At 40.7% G+C, this 18173-nt stretch overlaps 1 protein-coding gene across 7 annotated transcripts; it reads right to left on the bottom strand.

Moving 5' to 3' along the window:
* Window positions 1-1078: 1078 nt before the first annotated feature.
* On the bottom strand, window positions 1079-17260 carry FAIM (Fas apoptotic inhibitory molecule). 7 transcript variants are annotated; one of them, XM_081940367.1, is made up of 6 exons: window positions 16864-17260; window positions 8563-8617; window positions 7556-7679; window positions 4815-5043; window positions 3511-3560; window positions 1079-1487 (listed from the first exon to the last, which is right to left on the bottom strand). In XM_081940367.1, exons 2-6 carry the CDS (start codon window positions 8601-8603, stop codon window positions 1338-1340), a joined length of 594 nt encoding a protein of 197 aa, XP_081796493.1. In that variant the 5' UTR covers window positions 8604-8617; window positions 16864-17260; the 3' UTR covers window positions 1079-1337. The 7 variants fall into 7 exon arrangements, with proteins under 7 accessions (XP_081796493.1, XP_081796492.1, XP_081796496.1 ...); XM_081940366.1 differs by having other exon boundaries at window positions 16860-17259; XM_081940370.1 differs by lacking the exon at window positions 8563-8617 and having other exon boundaries at window positions 16864-17259.
* Window positions 17261-18173: the final 913 nt, after the last annotated feature.

An 18173-nucleotide genomic window follows, 5' to 3' on the forward strand; every position in this document is an offset into this window, starting at 1 on the left:
AGCACTGAATGTTTCCACTTTTGAACATATAATTTCTCTGCAGTAATCATATGTAAAAACGAAGTTCTATGGCTTTTTCCCTTGTTTCTTTGCCCATTAATCCCAAAAGATAAGTTTCTGGTTTCAATTATAAATTCATATTTATCTTCTGAATTAATATATTTATTTGTATCCAAAATTTTGTGTCTTTACATATCCACCATATATAATAAACTATCCCTTTATGTTGTTCACATTTCCAATAAATATTTGAAATTCTCTTTAAGGCTAAAATATAATGTAAATACTCAGAGGTGGGCTTCACAATATTTAACAACTGGTTCACCTAGTGCAGAACCGAAAATGTGCTTGCGCGCGGCTTCAAACATAGCGATTTCATGCGCACGGCGGGTGAGGTGTGGAAATCAGCTGGGCTGTGTGGGCGGGGTGAGCAAGCCAGAGTGTGAGATATATAGGATGGGATAGCACCGGGGCAGGTGGGTAGGCCCAGCCGGTGGTCATAATTACTAATATGGGCAAGCCGGTCCAACCAGGCAGCAGCCCACCCCTGTAAATACTATATAATGTAGTCCTTTCAACCATCTATTTTCCGATCAATCCATTTGTATGTTGAGATGAAAAGTCTTAGCCCATTTTATCTTACATTCTTTCTTGTTCTTCTAACTCATATTTCCACAAAAGTGTATACATTTTGGCAATTACATGCACATCATTTGTGCATAATTCTATTTCAAACTCAGTCCTACATTATTCAAAGACATTTTATCCACTTTAAACCTTCCTGATAACTGCATATAAGAAAACCATTGGAAACTCATTAGATAGTTCTGCTTAGGCCCATAGAATGAAAGGGTTACATAGGGAAGATTATGGGGCTCTTATATCAATCCTAGTATATAGAGCTGAAAGTTGACTTCATAGGCATGCAGATGTCCAGTATCAGTTTCACTGATCATAAATCTAAACAAGATATGTTTAGTCTTTCAGTGCAGTACACACCAAGTTTTTTTTTAAAAAAAATAAGCTTAATTTAAAGGGATTAAAAAACATTCCGATATGTAAATGAACAAACGGACTCTTTTATTCTGCACTATTTTATTAAAATGTCCCATGTAAACAATTTCTACATTAGTTGATTTCCCCTTCAGTGTCCCTATATAACAAAATAATAGATTATACATAACTTTACATATTTATTTGGCCCTCTAGTGAATTTTCTATGCTCTTAACTTAAAAAATCCATCACAGACTCAATGAACAAGTACACATTAAAGTTGTCAATTGTACCGCAGTAATTGAAAATCCCTGATATTTTTATCTGCATTAGTCTCTGAAAGCTATTCCAAAACCTCTGGAATTTCTCCATCATCCACAATGAGCATGTGAAGAATTCCTTCCCTTCTCTTTCCACTGCTGATAGCTTTGATATAACAGTTGTGCTTTCCAATACTGAAATGTGTTTCTGTCCCATCTTCTACAAATTCACCCTGGCAAAAAAAATAAAAAAGCCATTTAATGATTCACAAATGTTTCAGACTTTTACTAGCTATCAAATTATTTTACTTTCAACAAAGCATGAAACATTACAGCATACAAATAGGACAGCAAGCTCTGCCTTTAACTTTTCCGTGACTTCAGGAATTTCAGAAAAGATGCCAATGCCATTTGAACTGAAAGCATGCAAATATTTTATCTTTTTATGTACTGTATGAAATTTATCAAAGAAATGTTCCATTTGTCTTGTAGTAGAGTTTAGCTGTGCAAAAGGTTGGGAAAGAGCAAACCACCTATTGCTCTTGTGAGTTGTTTTGATCTGGAAGCCGATGCCAAGCTTTTGGAAAAGGGTAGTTCTTTCCTTTTTGTAAGAGGCATAAGCATTCTAGAACATGCATGGATTTTTGTATTTTTTCCACCTCCCAGCTATTAAACTAAGTGATAAAAGGAGCTCCGGCAGCAGCAAAGGTAGTGGGAGCTTTTCAATACTAACGTATGATTTTGATTTTCTGCTGAAGGAATGAAGAAAACTCAACTTAGGGAAAGAACTTGTGAGACATGTCATGGCGGTTCTCAGTTATCCAGGTCATGGTTGTCCCAAAGGGGCTTTTTCAAGAGGCAACTGGACTTTCTGTTTTTTCTTCGAAGACATTTCGCTCAGCTCTGAAGAAGTTTCTTGGATGAGAAGCTAAAGGTCTTCAAAGAAAAACGAGAAAGTTCAGTTGCCTCTTGAAAAAGTGCCTTGTTGTGAGTCAGCAAAGATGAGTTGGAGTTTTGAAAGACTAAGAGGAAGAGAAGGAGGAGTAGGAGCCTAGTTAAAGGAAAAACAGTTTTCAGGGCAGGGCAGCATGAGGACTTTTGTAAGCCCCATACATTTTTGTTTTGGTGAGGCCCCCTTCTTCCATAAAAACAATAATATTAAAAATTACATTCCATAGGAATTTCAATATTTTCTGGTTTGTTTGCTTGTTTACAAAGAAACAGGGAGTAAATAATAAATATTGTTCTGTAATAATAATAAGTTGTGGCCAGTTAGTTATGTCTGTCACACATAGCTACAAACAAGATTTGTTGTTCACATTTTGTGAGTGTCTTGCTTGTTTTTATTAAAAGGTGGTGAAATATTTTTTTTAAAAAAGGCACCAAAATAAGTAAGCTCTACTTCACTTTTTTCTGATTTAAAAAAAAACCACATTAAAATATTTTTGTGAGCCCTTTGCCCATTATGCCTAATGAATAAGTCAATCTTGCTTTCAATAGTGAAACAAAGATTTATTTATTTACCATACCGCAGTGAAACAAAGAGAGATACAACCATTTGGAAGAGCCAAGGGTCGCTTCCAAATGACTCAACTCATTCAACAGAGATGTATTGTTCAAACTACACTACAAGGAAAGCAGTAACCAGATGACAAAGGGTTGGCAAGAGAAAGGGAAATGAAAGTGAAATTTCATAGTGGCTGAGGTGAACTCAGCATCACTTAAGTGATAGTTATCAATTTGGAGCAACAGCTTGAATCATAGCTTATTTTGTTCCCAGACTGAAAGCTGAGATATGGAAACAAAAAAAGAAGCCTCATAAAGATAAAGTTGCACTTTTCTATTTGCTGAACAGCATTAACTCCTGCATGAAAAAATACAACTCTGCTTACCTTCTCTGTTGTGTCTGTTATCATCTAAAAATGAACCTGTGACACCATCATGATTGTTAATTTATGTCTTATTTTATATTGGTAATGCTGCAGAACTATAACTTCCACCATCCGCAGCCAGTAGGACAATTGGCAGAGTTGTTGAAAGAGTAGATTTTCAGCAGCATTTGGAAGGCCACAGGTTTCCTAACCCTCTATAGCTCATGATTGCTTGTTAAGCTATTCAGCTATCTCAATTATTTTGTCTTAATTGTCAATTTCTTGTGGGAGAGAGAAAGATGCTATGAAATAGCCTCTCTAATTTATGACTTAATTATTTTCAACTAAAATAACCTACTTAAATTATGTTTTTGATGTTACATACCGCTGTCTCCACTTTTTTACCATTACACCATACATCCATTGTATCTTTTTCTAGAAAAAAATCACAAAAGAATTGCTACATAAATTATTATATACAATTTCAACATCTTATGTATAAAAGTTTTACCCAAACCAAAGCTCTTTTGCAGTTTACATGGTTTTATTTTGATTTAGTTCTACAAAATGCTATAAATGCATTTCTAATTGCATTCTGGTCCAGATGAAATCTCATTATATGCATGATAGTTGTTCATATAGTTACAATATAGTGCTTTTTCAGAAAATAAAAAGTTAACAGCAAACCTATAGAATGTCAAGCGGCCACAGAATGCTGATGGAAAAGAATCCAATGGAATGAAGAATAGAATGAATGGTATCCTTAAGAGAAATGCACTAAACTGTAACAACGACAAGTCCTGCTTATTCTATAACTGCAAGAATGTTAAATGTATATCAATTTAATAGAAAATAGATTCAATCTGAAAAAGGACAATCCTATGTAAAAGATGCCTTTTGAATGTAGCTTGTCAATTTGTAACTAGTCAATTTAAAAAAATACTTTAAAAATTGTATTTCTGAAAAACTCAAAACTGCCTAAAAGGTTTGACCTTTTGAAAATTGGGGTGGCTACTGAAATTGGGTGTGTACATTGTTATCAAATCTATAGCTGATGCCAGTTTGACAGAAGGACTTTGATTCTGGTAGCCTTTCTGAAATTAGAAAGGCTTCTACCATTTGCAAAGGGTTAGAGAATGCTGCATGTGACTTTTTTTAAAAAAATAGGTTATTATGGTAGCAGATACAGGTTGACAGTAGACACAGATTTATTTACAAAATGCTGCTATTATCTTAAAACCAGCGTGTTAGCTAGTATCCTTAATTCTCATAGTTATGCCCATAGCCACGTATATGTCCAACATGATGTTTTCTGGATTTATAGTAATGCTATTTTCTATTTTGTTATACAATAATCACATTGTCAACAATACAGAGTTAAAATTCAACACTAAATGTAAACCGATGCTAGTAAATTACACACTACTTAGTTATTAAAACTTAACACTAATTTAACAAATCCTTTTCGGATCCAAGAGATCTTGTAGTAATCACAGAATATCTCCAAGATAAATGTATATAACTAACCTGATTATGTGCCATGAAGGCATTGTCAACTCTAAGCCACCACACATATTGATTTTCTATAAAGATTCCCTTAGTCTTTATTTCAAATAAATGGGTTGTAGCATTTATATTGGAAAGTACCAAAGTATAACTAAAATAGTACATGAACAAGGGACAACATACCTAAAACAACTCTAAAATCTGTACCATCTAGGTGTAATACCCAAGTGTTTGTTGTTTTTGACCGATTCTCCAGATATTTCTTGAGACTTTTTCCATCTATTTCCAGAGTATATTCATATGCAAATCCACTGACTGCATCAATATTAATAGTAGCCTTTGTGTTAGCTGCTCCAACTGTAAATGTCTCTTTTCCCACTAATTTAAACATCCATTCTTTTCTTATTATTTCCTAAGGATGAAAAAAGACATTTAATACAAACATATTTTTGCTTCAGTTCTGAAAACTTGATTGCCATAATACAAATCAACTTTTTTGTTTTATTATTACAAAAAATGATCAAATCAGATGTAATCAAAAGATCTATTATCCTGTCATCCTATTGTATGGTAATATTTCCTTAACAAGAACATAGAATCCAAATCACAGGAAGTAATTATTAAATGTTATTCTACGCTGATTGTATCCCATTTCTGAGACACTTTACACTTCAAAAAGAAAAACAAACTGAAAAGCAAGTTCAGAGGATGTTTACTAACATGGTGAATTATAATGGTTTGTTGTAGTCAGTGATATGTTTAGACTGGATTTGGCATTTTATCTACCTATCGAGTCCTTCTAAGGATATAGGATGAATAGGTGTTGTTTGATGGTGTTAAAATACTCTCACAGTATTATTAGTAGTATAATTATTTTTAAAATTCCTAGCATTTCCCCACACAAGCAGGGTCCAGAAAGTAAACTCTATCTGGAAAGATAAATGACCTGTAAATAGGTTTAGATAACTGAGGGGAGACATGATGGCAGACTTCAAATATCTCAGGGATTGTCATACAAATAACTATCACCTAACAGGGCTGTATGAATTAAAGCTACAAGAATAAGATTCAGGCTATATGCCAAGATTCTAGAAACTGCTTGTCAGGCCTGCAGCCACTTCAAATCATATTTTAAAAAGTATATGCGACAACAATATGCACTCACCAAAGGAAACAATGTAGCTGACCCTGACTTTTTATTTGGACAAATGTGATAGGAAGCTGGAAGAAGATGTGCTACCTACTCAGATTCTACTCACATACTTATTCCCTCAATTTGGGATAGAAGCATTTGCATACTGTGTTGGTCATTTGGATGAAATAGATCTACTCTCCTCTTCCATCTTCTACCTCATCTGCTTTTTTGCTTTCATAGAGAAAGAAAACCTACCCAGGATTATTGGGATCATTCAAATACACTGGCAGGAGCTGGAGTTCAGTTCCCAAAAGCCAGAAATATAATTTCATCATACTGTCAGCATGCCCCTTTCTTTATCCTTCTACTTGGAAAAAAAAAGATAGTATAGTGGGGAATGATAAAAAATGGAATGAAAGGAATTAGGTAAGGAAAAATTATGCCTAAAAAGCAATCTAATAATTAAGCCATCCTTCCAATTAACCAGTTGCTCATTCATATCTATTATGACTGCAATATTTCTCAATTTCCTAATATACATGTGTATATCTTAAATAATAATTTTCTATATAACATCTGCAGCAAGACTGACAACAAGATTCTAGTACCATGAGGCATTCATTCTTTGCACTATGCATTCAAGTGATGTGTGTTTTCAAGAAAATACTGAAATTCCAAATTGGTTATTGTATATTTTTGCCTATATTAGCAAAGAAAACTAATTTATCAGTTTAAAGTTGTGAATAAATATTCTTCTAATAGCCAAAAGCTGAACTCAATATCTGTTCAGAAGAAAAATATTTCATAAAAATGCACTATCTTTAATAGCAAATGTTCAAAACTTTACTTCAACATTATTATTTATTCAATATATTTGTATACTGTTTCTCTTAAAATATAATTTCAAAAAGAATGAAATACTTACTTAGCCTAAACCTCCTTCTATAATTTTGATTCCAAATAAAATTTGGGTAACTAAAAACTATTGAAAAGTCTCATTTCAGCATGTGTAAAAGGCAGTGTATATAAAGATAGTATTTCAAGTGATAGTTATTTAAGGGAACCTTAAATTTATCAATACCTATCCCTTATACTAATCAAGGACCCTTCATACTTATCCCTGAAATCGATGGGTTAAAATGCTTGAACCTGAATCTATCAAATAATGGTGCAACCAACCTCTTTCTCATTGTAATAATGACAGTAAGGATCTGGAGGAATGAAAAGTCTCATAAAACAGCTCTCACTTTTGGCCTCAAAACTCTCTCAGAGTAAAAGGTTATTCTACTCAAAAGCAATTGTCTGGTACAGGAGAAGACAACTGAGGGACTTTTTGATGTTACGGGCCACATTTCTCACACACTGAAGTCTATTTATGGTAATGAAAACAGGATTGACTCCATGGTTCAACAGGAGATCGACAGGAGGGAAAAGAATAGAAAGGAAAAGATTTAAGGGAAATTGTCAACAATAAAGAAATAAGAAAATAAACTGGAAGCGTGGCCAGAAAAGCCTATGGGCATTTTATAGCCTGTAGGCTGCATCTGGCTGGCAGGTGGTCCCAGTCCTGCCCGTAGCATCAATAGCATTGAGGCAATGTCAGTGGTCCTCCACAACAGTCCCTGTTTCTCATGTGGCCCCTTGGGAAAATTAACTGCCCAGCCCTGCTCAACACCAATTAGAAAAGCTTTCTTGGGAAGCATTCTTTCAGTGAACCATGTTTTACATACACAAATTGTTAACTTGTTGTTTTCCAAAGAACTGAGTGCATTTTATGCAAGTGTCCTACCTTTCCATCTACATACACAACACGCTTTCCTGATGTGGTCCCATGTTCAAATTCAATTTTGTGAACACCATCACTCAGGCCTACTTCCCAGACAGCCACCAGGTCTGCCATTCTGTCTATGTAACTGTAATGAGACATAGAAGAACAAAACAAGTAAATATGTACACTTGATCTATTTCAAGCAGCATTATTCAAAAGTAAAATACACTTCTAAAGTGGATCTAACTTAGCCAGGCTCTCTTTTTGGAAACTTAATTATATTTACAGCTATGCAGCTGTTTAAATTATGAGCTTAGTTTTTACTAAACGTTTTGGTCACTCAGGCATATGCATATTATCTGTATACATACTTATATTTTTATTACACCTAATAAGAAAAAAGCGAGGTATTACATTATATATAGCAAAAATTACTCAGCCCTATTTTTATTTTTAAACACCTTGTTAAATCCCGATCATACAGTCATTTCATTGTACTGATACAAAATCAGTTAATAGACACAAAGTGAACATATTTAATTGTTCCAAGCCTGAAAGATTCCATGGACTATTTATTCCCAAATATCAGTATTTAAAATAATTTAAACAAATAAAACTCCAATTTTTACAAATTTCATTTAAACTCTAAAGAAAATATATTATTTGATTGAGTAACCTGATAATTTGCCAAACGTAAAATTTACAAAATAATTATTTAACTTAATATACCACTGGTTAACAATGTGTTCAATCCTAGCCAGTTAAATCCAAATGCTGTCAGTAACAGATAAAAGTAATCTCTGATAAGCACCATAGAATACCTTGATAAGAAAATTGTATTAAATCTAGCAGAGAAATTAAAGAACCACATATATGAGCACTGCATTTATTGAATTTTATTTGGTGTGTTTATTGATATTCACCATTGGGAACCTCTGTTGACTATAGCAGTATATAAATTCATATTTGGCTAAGATTTGTTTCAAAAATAACTTTCTATATATCTTACCCTATGGGGTATATTTTACCTTACATCTTCATTGTTATCAGTCTCCATCCAAGTTGCCATAGCATACAAAATGGCTTTTAATCCAATTAGCAGCAAAAAAAGAAAAAAAAAGAAACAAAGCAGAAAGAAGTAGCAGCAAAAAGTAAAAACTAAATTACAGATGTTTAGAATAATTGTGTTCATGACAAATCACTGCTATTTCAAATCTTTTGGCCTGAACTGGGGGAAAATGCTGAGAATGGGCGTTGGTTCTTACCTGATACGCTCATTTTCTGGTAGAGTAGAGACAGCAGCCAGACTGGGTATGCTCCGTCCATTAACCAATCGGACTGAGTCTACACTTATGATGTCATCGGGCCCTTGTGGCCCCTCCCCAGTTTCAGATGAAGGAAAACTATAGACTGAAGTGAGAATTGAGAGCAAAAAGTGAAAGTCCATAGTCACTGTATCTCTCTCCTCCGCACAAGGAATTCCCTCGCGTGACCCATACCAGGACGGGGTTGGCTGCTGTCTCTACTCTACCAGAAAATGAGCATATCAGGTAAGAACCAACGCCCATTTTCCTGTTATCGTAGAGATAGCAGCCAGACTGGGACGTACCAAAGACTGGGCTGTCCACTAGGGTGGGAAATTGTAAAGAAAGGTACGTTAGGGCACAAGCACTTGTAGCACCCTGCACCCAAAAGCAGCGTCAGCCGACACATACTTGTCCAACTTGTAATGACGTATGAAGACTGTGGAAGATGCCCAGGTGGCCGCCCGGCAGACTTCTTCTAAGGTAGCTTGAGTGGACCAAGCCGCAGATGTCGCAGCGCTGCGTGTAGAGTGAGCTGTAATGTTTGCAGGGACCTGTATGGATTGAAGTTCATAAGACAGTTTAATACAGGCTCTTATCCAGCGCCCCAGACTAGACGATGAAGCCTTGGTACTCAAGGAGGCTGACGAAAGGCGATGAAGAGAGCTTCCGAGTAGCGGAACGAGGCGGTGCGGTCGATGTAGATCTTGAGGGCACGACGTACGTCAAGAGTGTGCCACTTGCGCTCCCTCTTGTGATGTGGAGACAGACAAAAATCAGGTAAGGTCAACTCCTGACCTCGGTGGAAACAGCTATTGACCTTCGGTATGAATGTCGGGTCCAGTCTTAAGACAACTTGGTCTGGATGGAACACGCACAAGTCATGCCTGACTGTCTTTGCAGCCAAATCAGAAATACGTCTGGCTGAGGTTACATCCACCAAAAACAGTGTTTTAAAGGACAACAGTTTCAAAGAAGCGGATCTCATAGGTTCAAAGGGCGCGGAAGTCAAAGCCTCTAGGACACGAGGTAAGTCCCAAGTCGGATATCTATGTACAGCAGGGGGACGCAGGTTGGATGCTCCATGGAGAAATCTCCGGATCAAGGGGTGAGAAGACAGATGCTCGGATGCCAGGCCATCCAGAACAGAGGCCAGAGCGGCCACCTGTTGGCGTAGCGTGTTAGGGGTAAGTCCCTGATCAAGCCCCTCTGCAGGAAGTCCAATATCTGTGGAATGGATGCCTAAGTGGGTCAACAGTCTGGTTGGAACGCCACAGAGCAAAAGTCCACCACATGGCATCATAAATGCTGTTAGTAGAGCTTCTGTGTAATGCCTGAATGGTAGCAATGATGTCGAGGGAGATGTTATTGGCTGTTAAGTCTTGCCGCTCAATCGCCATGTGGTTAACTGCAGCCACTGGGGGTCGGGATGACAAACTGACCCTTGGTGTAGAGACAGGAGAGACTGTGGGATGTGCTGTGGGGTGGAGATTGACAGTCACTAGGTCGGCATACCAAGGCTGGCGTGGCCAATTCGGCGCTAGCAGCAACAGTTCTGCCTCCTGCTCCAGCATTTTTTGAATTACCCTCTGAATGAGGGGAAGGGGAGGAAATGCGTACAGGAGACCCCTGGGCCACTGGCATCTGAGAGCGTCTACTCCTTCTGCCATGGGGTCCATGAACCTCGAGTAATACCTGGGTACCTGGTTGTTGTCTGCCGTCATGACAGGTCTAGGACTGGAAGGCTGAACCATAGTGTCAGTCGATGGAAGAGGCTCGGATGGATGGTCCACTCCGCCTGATCTATTGTTATCCGGCTCAGCCAGTCTGCTTGGACGTTGGAGACCCCTGAGATGTGTTCTGCCCTGAGAGATGACAGGTGAGATTCTGCCCACTGACTTGCGTCCATCGTAAGTGTGAGATGGCATGGCTCTTTGAACAAGGTCCCTTGCAAAATCGCCGGGGACTGTCACCATTTGAGAGACTATAATACCTGTCTGGGAAGGGGGACCCTGAGAGGAGAGCTGCTCCTGTTGGCCTTTTGATGTGGAAGCATGAACCATTGAAGGCTCCTGCTGTGAAACCTGGCCAACGGGACAATCCTGAAGCAGGATACCATCTTGCCCAGGACGTGGGAGAGAAGAAGGAGGGATGCCCTGCGTAGATGTAGCACCTTCCTGACAAGTTCCCTCAGACTGAGAATGCGGTTGTTGGATAGGAACACCCTCTCCGCCATGGTGTCTATGAAGACCCTGAGGTGGAGAAGGTGAATGCTGGGAATGAGGTGACTCTTTTTGAGATTCACCCCGAACCCGTGATTCCACAAGGTGTGAATGGTGAGGGCGAGATCTCTTTCTGCCTGAACCGGAGACTTGGACAACAAGAGGATGTCATCCAGGTAACAGAGAATCCGAACTGGGGATGACCTGATGTGGGTGGCTAGTGCTGCCAGTACCTTTGTGAATATCCCAGAGGCAGAGGATAGACCAAACGGAAGTGCCTCTCCCATAGGAGAAGTGGAGATATTTTCGGTGGTCTATGAAGATGGGGATATGAAGGTAAGCTTCGGTCAAGTCTACCGATGTGAGGAAGTCGCCTTTCCTGACCGCCTGGAGGATGATGTGCAGAGAATGCATTTTGAACCGCTGATGGACAATGTGGCGGTTCAATGTTTTTAGATCTAAAATTGCTCTCCATCCCCCGGAATTCTTCAGTACCACAAACAGGCGGGAATAAAAACCCTGCCCTTCCTGATGGGGAGGAACTGTTGGATGGCCCGGATCTCCAACAGGTGCTGAATGGCCTGTTACATCAGTGCCCTCTTGCAAGGACACCAAGAGACCGGGTATGGCACGAAGTGTTCCTGGGGGATGGAGAGGAATTCTAGCATGGGACCAAATTTGACAGTTTTGAGTACCCAATTGTCTGTTGTGGTCTCCTCCCAGCGGTGAGCAAAGAACGCCAGGCGGCCTCCGATTGGAAGAGAGTCCAGATAGTCATTTCCTATGTGAAAAATGGCGGTTGCCTCCCCCACGGTAAGATTTCTTGGAGGGGAAATGTGTGTTTCTACTGGACCTGTCCTGGTGAGATCCCTGTCTGGGAGTGTAGGATTGGTGTTGTGGACGGGGGAAGGAAGGTCCCCCATCCGCCGGTCGAAAGGGCGACCTCCTATAGAAGGGAATGGGCTGACTGTCCTGTTTCTTGTATGATGAAAGGACCTTGCGCTTGTCTTTAGATTCCATGAGGTACAGATCTAAGAGTTTACCAAATAATTGGGTGCCACTGAATGGGGAGGCTGCTAGGTGCCACTTGGTACGGACATCCGCCTGCCATGGCTTGAGCCAAAGCAGACGCCTGGCCATGACCGAAGAGGCCATGGCTTTAGAAGTGAATCTAGCAGCATTAAGGGAAGAATCAGCCACAAATTCAACTGCTGCCCTGATGTTATTGAGATCTCTATGTGATCTAGTGTCAGTATGAGTGTTGCGCTCCTGAAGCTGTTCAATCCAAACCAAGGCCGCCCTGGAGAAAAAGGAAGTGGCCGTAGAGGCCCTAACAGCCCAGGCCCCAGCCTGATAGTTTTTGATTAAGGTTTGATATGACCTTTTCTCCTCAGGCTTGAGAACCTCCTCAGGGACTCCAGAGACCACAGTAGGTGAAGACAGAGTTGCAACTGGTGCGTCAACTGGGGGAGTCTCGAAGAACTTGGTGAGGTCTGGTGCAATGTTGTAGAGACGTTTGTCAAGGTTGGTCGGTTGTGGGCCCGTGCCTGGAGACTTCCACTGTTCTGGATGACGTTCAGGAATATCTTGGGAACAGGGATCACCTCTTTTTCCACTGTGGGTTCAGTGAATGGGGTACTGGGACCCTCAGTTGAAGCCGGTTCTGTCGGTTTATCCTATGAAGTAGAAGCTGAAGCAGAAGATGGTAAGTTAGCAGCTTTAATGGCCTTAAGTAGAAGGGACTTGAAATGATCAGTTTTGAATAATCTGGTAAAGGCAGGGGTATCTGGGGTGACTACCTCGTCATCAGATAGGTCTGAGTCCCACAGGTTATCTTGCTCCCCACCAATTGAGGCCTGAGAAGTAGAGGCAGAGGAATCAGGTTGTTGAGCTACAGCAGAAGATTTATGCTTATAGCCATGTGATGGAGCAGATTGGGGTTGCTGTTGTAGGCCAGCAGCCATGACCTGTTTGATGGTTTCAGCAATGGTGGTTGCCATATCAGCAGGAGAGGTGTACATGGTGTGGGGGCCCCCAGGGCCATGTGTAACTGGGAGGGAAGCCTGTTCAAAGGTGTGTTCCCTATTGAGAGGGACATCAAAGAAATTGCCTCTGTTGTCAGGTTCCATCGAAGACGAGGACTCTGAAAAAGACATTTCCCCTTCTGAATAGATGGGGGGGGGGTCGGGGCCCATTGGAGGCAAGACAGGTGGAGCTGGGTATGCCACTTGGTGATCTCCGGAGGGAGGGAGGGAGGGCTGAGCAGTTAGAATATGTTGTTGTTTTCCTCTGAAATTATTTCTCAAGGGCCTTCTGCCTGTGCGCTTCTGTCCTGGTAGTCGCTTTAGAGACCTCGGGGTTTACTCCTGAGGAAGGGGCCTCTTTGGCTTGCCTCTTTCTGCTACTCTTTGCCCCTGATGGCCCTGCCTCCTCTAATCCTGCATTCGTATCCATAGCTGGATCAGCCATTTCCCCAAACATAAATCAACACCCCAATAAGTTAGGCCACGGTCTCACCCGTTTGCTGGCCAGGCGCTACTGATCCGGTCCATCTGGGGTGATCCTGCGTTGCTGGGCACTCCAAATGGCTGTTGTAGAGTTCACGCCTTTTTTAAAGCATCCAAAATGGCTGATTTTTTTTCTCTGAGGCTTTTCCGAGCCTCAAAATGGCCACCGCTATCTTCGCGGGCTTTTCCGACCCACAAAATGGCTGCCGATACTAAGTGTGGCCAGGCAATCTGCAGAATGGCCACCGGACTCGCCTGGAGCTGCTGCGGGCGAAACGGCCGGTTGCGTGTCCGTCTGAGTGCCCAGAATCAAGGAGCGCCGCGGGGAAATAGCTGTGGAGCCGTATCTCGTGAGCTGGCCGATCTGATTGCAAGGCAGGCTTCTTGAGCGAACTCGTGGCCGCAGGCAATCAGACGGCTGAGGAGAGGCAGCCAGAGATCAGTTTCGAATTTCCCTCCAATTTGTAGAATAAAGGATTATTTAAGGAACCAATTTAAAGGAACAACAAATTTTTTTGGAAAAATTCACCAATTAAAGATATAATTAAATAATTTGGAGGAGAGATCAATTCTCACAGCCAGTCCAGGTTGGATGAGTCTGAAACTGGGGAGGAGCCACAAGGGCCCAATGACATCATAAGTGTAGATTCAGTCTGATTGGTTAATGGACGGAGCATACCCAGTCTGGCTGCTGTCTCTACGATAACAGGAAAAAAGCATTCTAATTTTTCTTCTTGATTTTGCCAATTTGTCAGTGACTTGAAATTAATTTGGATACACAAATGTTATCCATGCAGTTCACTTATGATTACTTATAATCATTCACTAAAAAGCAGGTTGAACTTGTTCCTCAAATATTTGCAAGTGTCCCAGTAGCATTTACGGCCTTTGGACCTAGCTCAAAAGATCTTGTTAAGGAATGCAACAAGATGTTACAATCACTCAGTTATTTAACAAAAATAAGAAATTTCTAAGCTGCTTGCTCCAATATATCAAAGCTAATGTTAATGGTCAGCAATTTCTTCCTTCTGATTTCTACTTTAACTTTTTCATTCTTGACACTTTTGGAACACAAAGCAGTACATTAAAAAAAAGATATAAGATTCAAAAAAGCAGATGTTACAGCAGCACCCACATATTTTCCTCCCTGACTTTTATTATAAACAAATAAGCAGAAAACAGGCATGCAATAAAAAAATCCACAATTAAGCCCAGTTATTATATGTATTCCATGTTTTTCATTAAAGTGGAAGAAGGATTCCATAGGCATCCCTAAAAAATAAAAGGTGGGATGGCAGAATTCCAATATTTGGAAGATCCGATACTTCCAGTATTTGGAAGATCCAAACTACATAAAAAAGACAAATGGGTAATACAGAATGACAAATTAGTGAAAGTGGAGATGACTTATTAATGATGTTTCATGATGGAAAACATTTTCCACAGCAGCTACTTTAACCTGCTTTTTTCTGACTTTGGCACTTTTTACATATCTGACAAGAGTAATCTGTATAAATACTTCTCTACTATGAACTAAAACAAGAACCAGTTCTGTGCTATGCAGGTTACTAGATTTCTTTGTGTTGATATAATGCTTAAATTTAAACAGTATTCTTTGCTGAGTTCTCCAAGTTTCATTTGATGAAAACTACAGCAACAAATTCAATTCAATTCTAGGCATCAACTCTGAATTAAAAAAGAAACAGAAGTGTGATTATATCACAGATTTCACCTAGTTTTCCCATATGCTAAGATCTATTCAATAAACCATAATCAGTTGAATTTGCAAGAATTCAAGAAAGAAAGTCACAAAAACTAACTTCACACAATAGGCGTGTTTTTTGAAAAAATATTAATGCTTGCAGTGTTGTATGAACCAGCTACTGTAAGTATGTCAATTTTAATTTCATTCAACCCACATTTCTGAATTCTAAAAAAAAAACAAAAACAGAAAAGGGGTTATTAGGTCTCCCTATTTAGATGTGCTTTGGGTGACTTAGGTAAGGGAAGATCAAGTACAGGTAATTTTTCAAAGTGATTCTTTTTTATTCCTGATTCATCTGAAATAATGAGGCTGGCCACAAATACTTTTGTGAGTACAATCATGCTACCATACCAGTGGTGGGTTCCTAACCAGTTTACTACCAGTTCATTGAGAGGGCATTTTCACTCACACGTGCGCCTGCCGCATGTTGCTACGCATACGCAGTTGACTGAAAACTATTTTGCGCCTGCGCAGAAACATGCCGGCAATGGCAGAAGAGACTGGGGAACCGGTTCGGGGGTGTGGCAGGCCTGGGTTACTGCAGGTTCCAGCGACCCAGGCCACCATCCACTACCAGTTTGGCCGAAACAGTCCGAAACGGTAGGAACCCACCACTGTTCCATACGGAAAAAGATATTTCCGTGTAGAGAAAAATTACAGCCGGCTAAAGGAATCATACCACTCCACCTTATTTCCCTTTCTAATAATTTCTATGCAGGAGTAGGATTTGAGGTTTATATACAGATAGTCCTCAACTTACCACCACAATTGAGCCAAAAATTTATGTCAATACGCGAGACATTTGTTAAGTTAACTTTGTCCCAATTTATAATCTCTCTCGCCACATCTGTTAAAGGAATCATTGTAGTCATTGAGTTAGTAACACCGTTGTTAAGTGAATCTGGCTTCCCCCTTGATTTTGCTTGTCAGAAGGTCCCAAATGGCGATCACAAGTCCCCAGAACACTGTGCAACCATCATAAATACGAGTCAGTTGCCTGGTGTATGAATTGTGATCACATCACTATGGGGATGCTGCAACTGTGATGAAAAACAGCCCTAAGTCACTTTTTACAGTGCCTGTTGTAACTTTGAATGGTCACTAAGCAAACTGTTGTAAATTGAGGATTACCTGTACTCCTGTTTCTAGGGGGACATCAACAAATACTCAGATTAAGTCTTTCTGGATTGGGGGGGGGGGAAACCCTTCCATGTCGTTTTTTAGACTTAGACTAACTGTCACTTTGAATGTACACTATTGGAATACATGAAAATGAATTTTTGTTGCCTACAGCGCTCAATGGGTCACGCACCTCCAATATACACTACATAAACATGACAAAATAAATAAATAAATACAAAATTATGCATCTTTGAAGGAAACGACCATTCAGCCCACTTCCCCCATCACCAATCATTAACCAAGACCCATTTTAAGGCCGTTCTGAATCCGGTTTTAACAACGCGAGGCGACTTCGGTCCCGGAGTCCGAAATAAGAGCGACGGAGTTTAAAAGGACCGGCTCTACCTGCCTCAGGGAACAGAGGCTCCGGGCCGCGGGTCGAAAGCGAGGCGTCGTCCGAGTGTGGGAAGTGGGCCCCGCCGGCTTCGGGCGAGGATAGCGCGTCTGTCAGCCCGAGGAAGAGAAAGGGCCGGGGGCAAGCCGAGGGGAGCGGCTTCGCCCCTTTCCCCCAGCAAACCGCTGCGCCTCCCGGAGAGCCTACGAGAGTCTCAATATGGCGGTGCGGCCCAGGAGAAGAAACCCGGGAAAGCGTGGCTTGGAAAGCGCAGTCGGCGCATCTCTCCTACCCTGGCAACAGGCGCGCACACGCGCGGGGCCCGGCTGAAAGACGCGTCCCGGAGCCGCCTCCGCCGCCCGCCGGAGCGCCGCCTCATCTCTCCCAGGCGCCGCCTTTGAAAACGCCTCGATGGCTGCCCACCAGGCGGGAGAAGCTTCCCCCCGCTTCTTTGGGTGCCTTTTCGGGCTTTTCCTTTCCGCCTCCTTGCAAGGTTCTCCTCGGCATCAGGGCTGCCTTTTTCATCCCGCTGCTTTCTGGGGGGTGAGGGGAGCTGTTGCCTTCCTTACTCCGAGGAAGCCTGCAGAGCCTCGCAAGGATCTCTTTCGGCTTCGCTTCTATGTAGGTAGAACAAGCGACGATTCCTTGGTTTAAATTGCAAGGAAATAGATTCTGTTGGACATCAGGAAAAAATAATCTTCACTTTGAGAGCCAATTAAAAAACAAAACAGATTACTTTGAGAGGTGTTGGATGGATTCTTAAACAGTCTGTTAAACTGTTGTTAAACAGTCTGAATGGGTATCTTTTAAGAATGCTGCAGTAACGGGTTCTTACACCAAATGGAGTTGGACTAGAATGATCTTTACTCTTTAGACCTCTTTACATTCTATGGTTCTAACATGCTAATCTGTAATTAGCACTCAGTCCAACTAATTTAGCGACTTTGCACAAAATATCAAAGTATAAGCTAGCTGACTGCCTTTATCATGTTGAGAAGCAAACTAGCCAGACATATTTTAAACTTAGCCTTTTGGATCAACGGTTATAAACTTGTTAATGAAAGCTGGATTAAAAAAAAATCTAATGAAATTAATGTGGACCTCTGTATGTCTCCAACAGATGAAGTACAAGGGTTGCTCACTGGAGCAACCCCCCTTTAAAAATAGCACTCTGGTTTGGAGGTGCTCTTCTAAGAAAAGATTGCCTATGTCCCGTTTTCAATTCAAAATTGTGTCCCCCCCCCATCCTGATAACCTCTTTTGTGGCATTTTATTGATTTTATTTTATTGATACCACAAGAAGGTACGGAGTGTTAAAATGGAAA

This window comes from Natrix helvetica (genome assembly GCF_964273705.1).
Source record: "Natrix helvetica genome assembly, chromosome: 1".
Taxonomy (NCBI): domain Eukaryota; kingdom Metazoa; phylum Chordata; class Lepidosauria; order Squamata; family Natricidae; genus Natrix; species Natrix helvetica.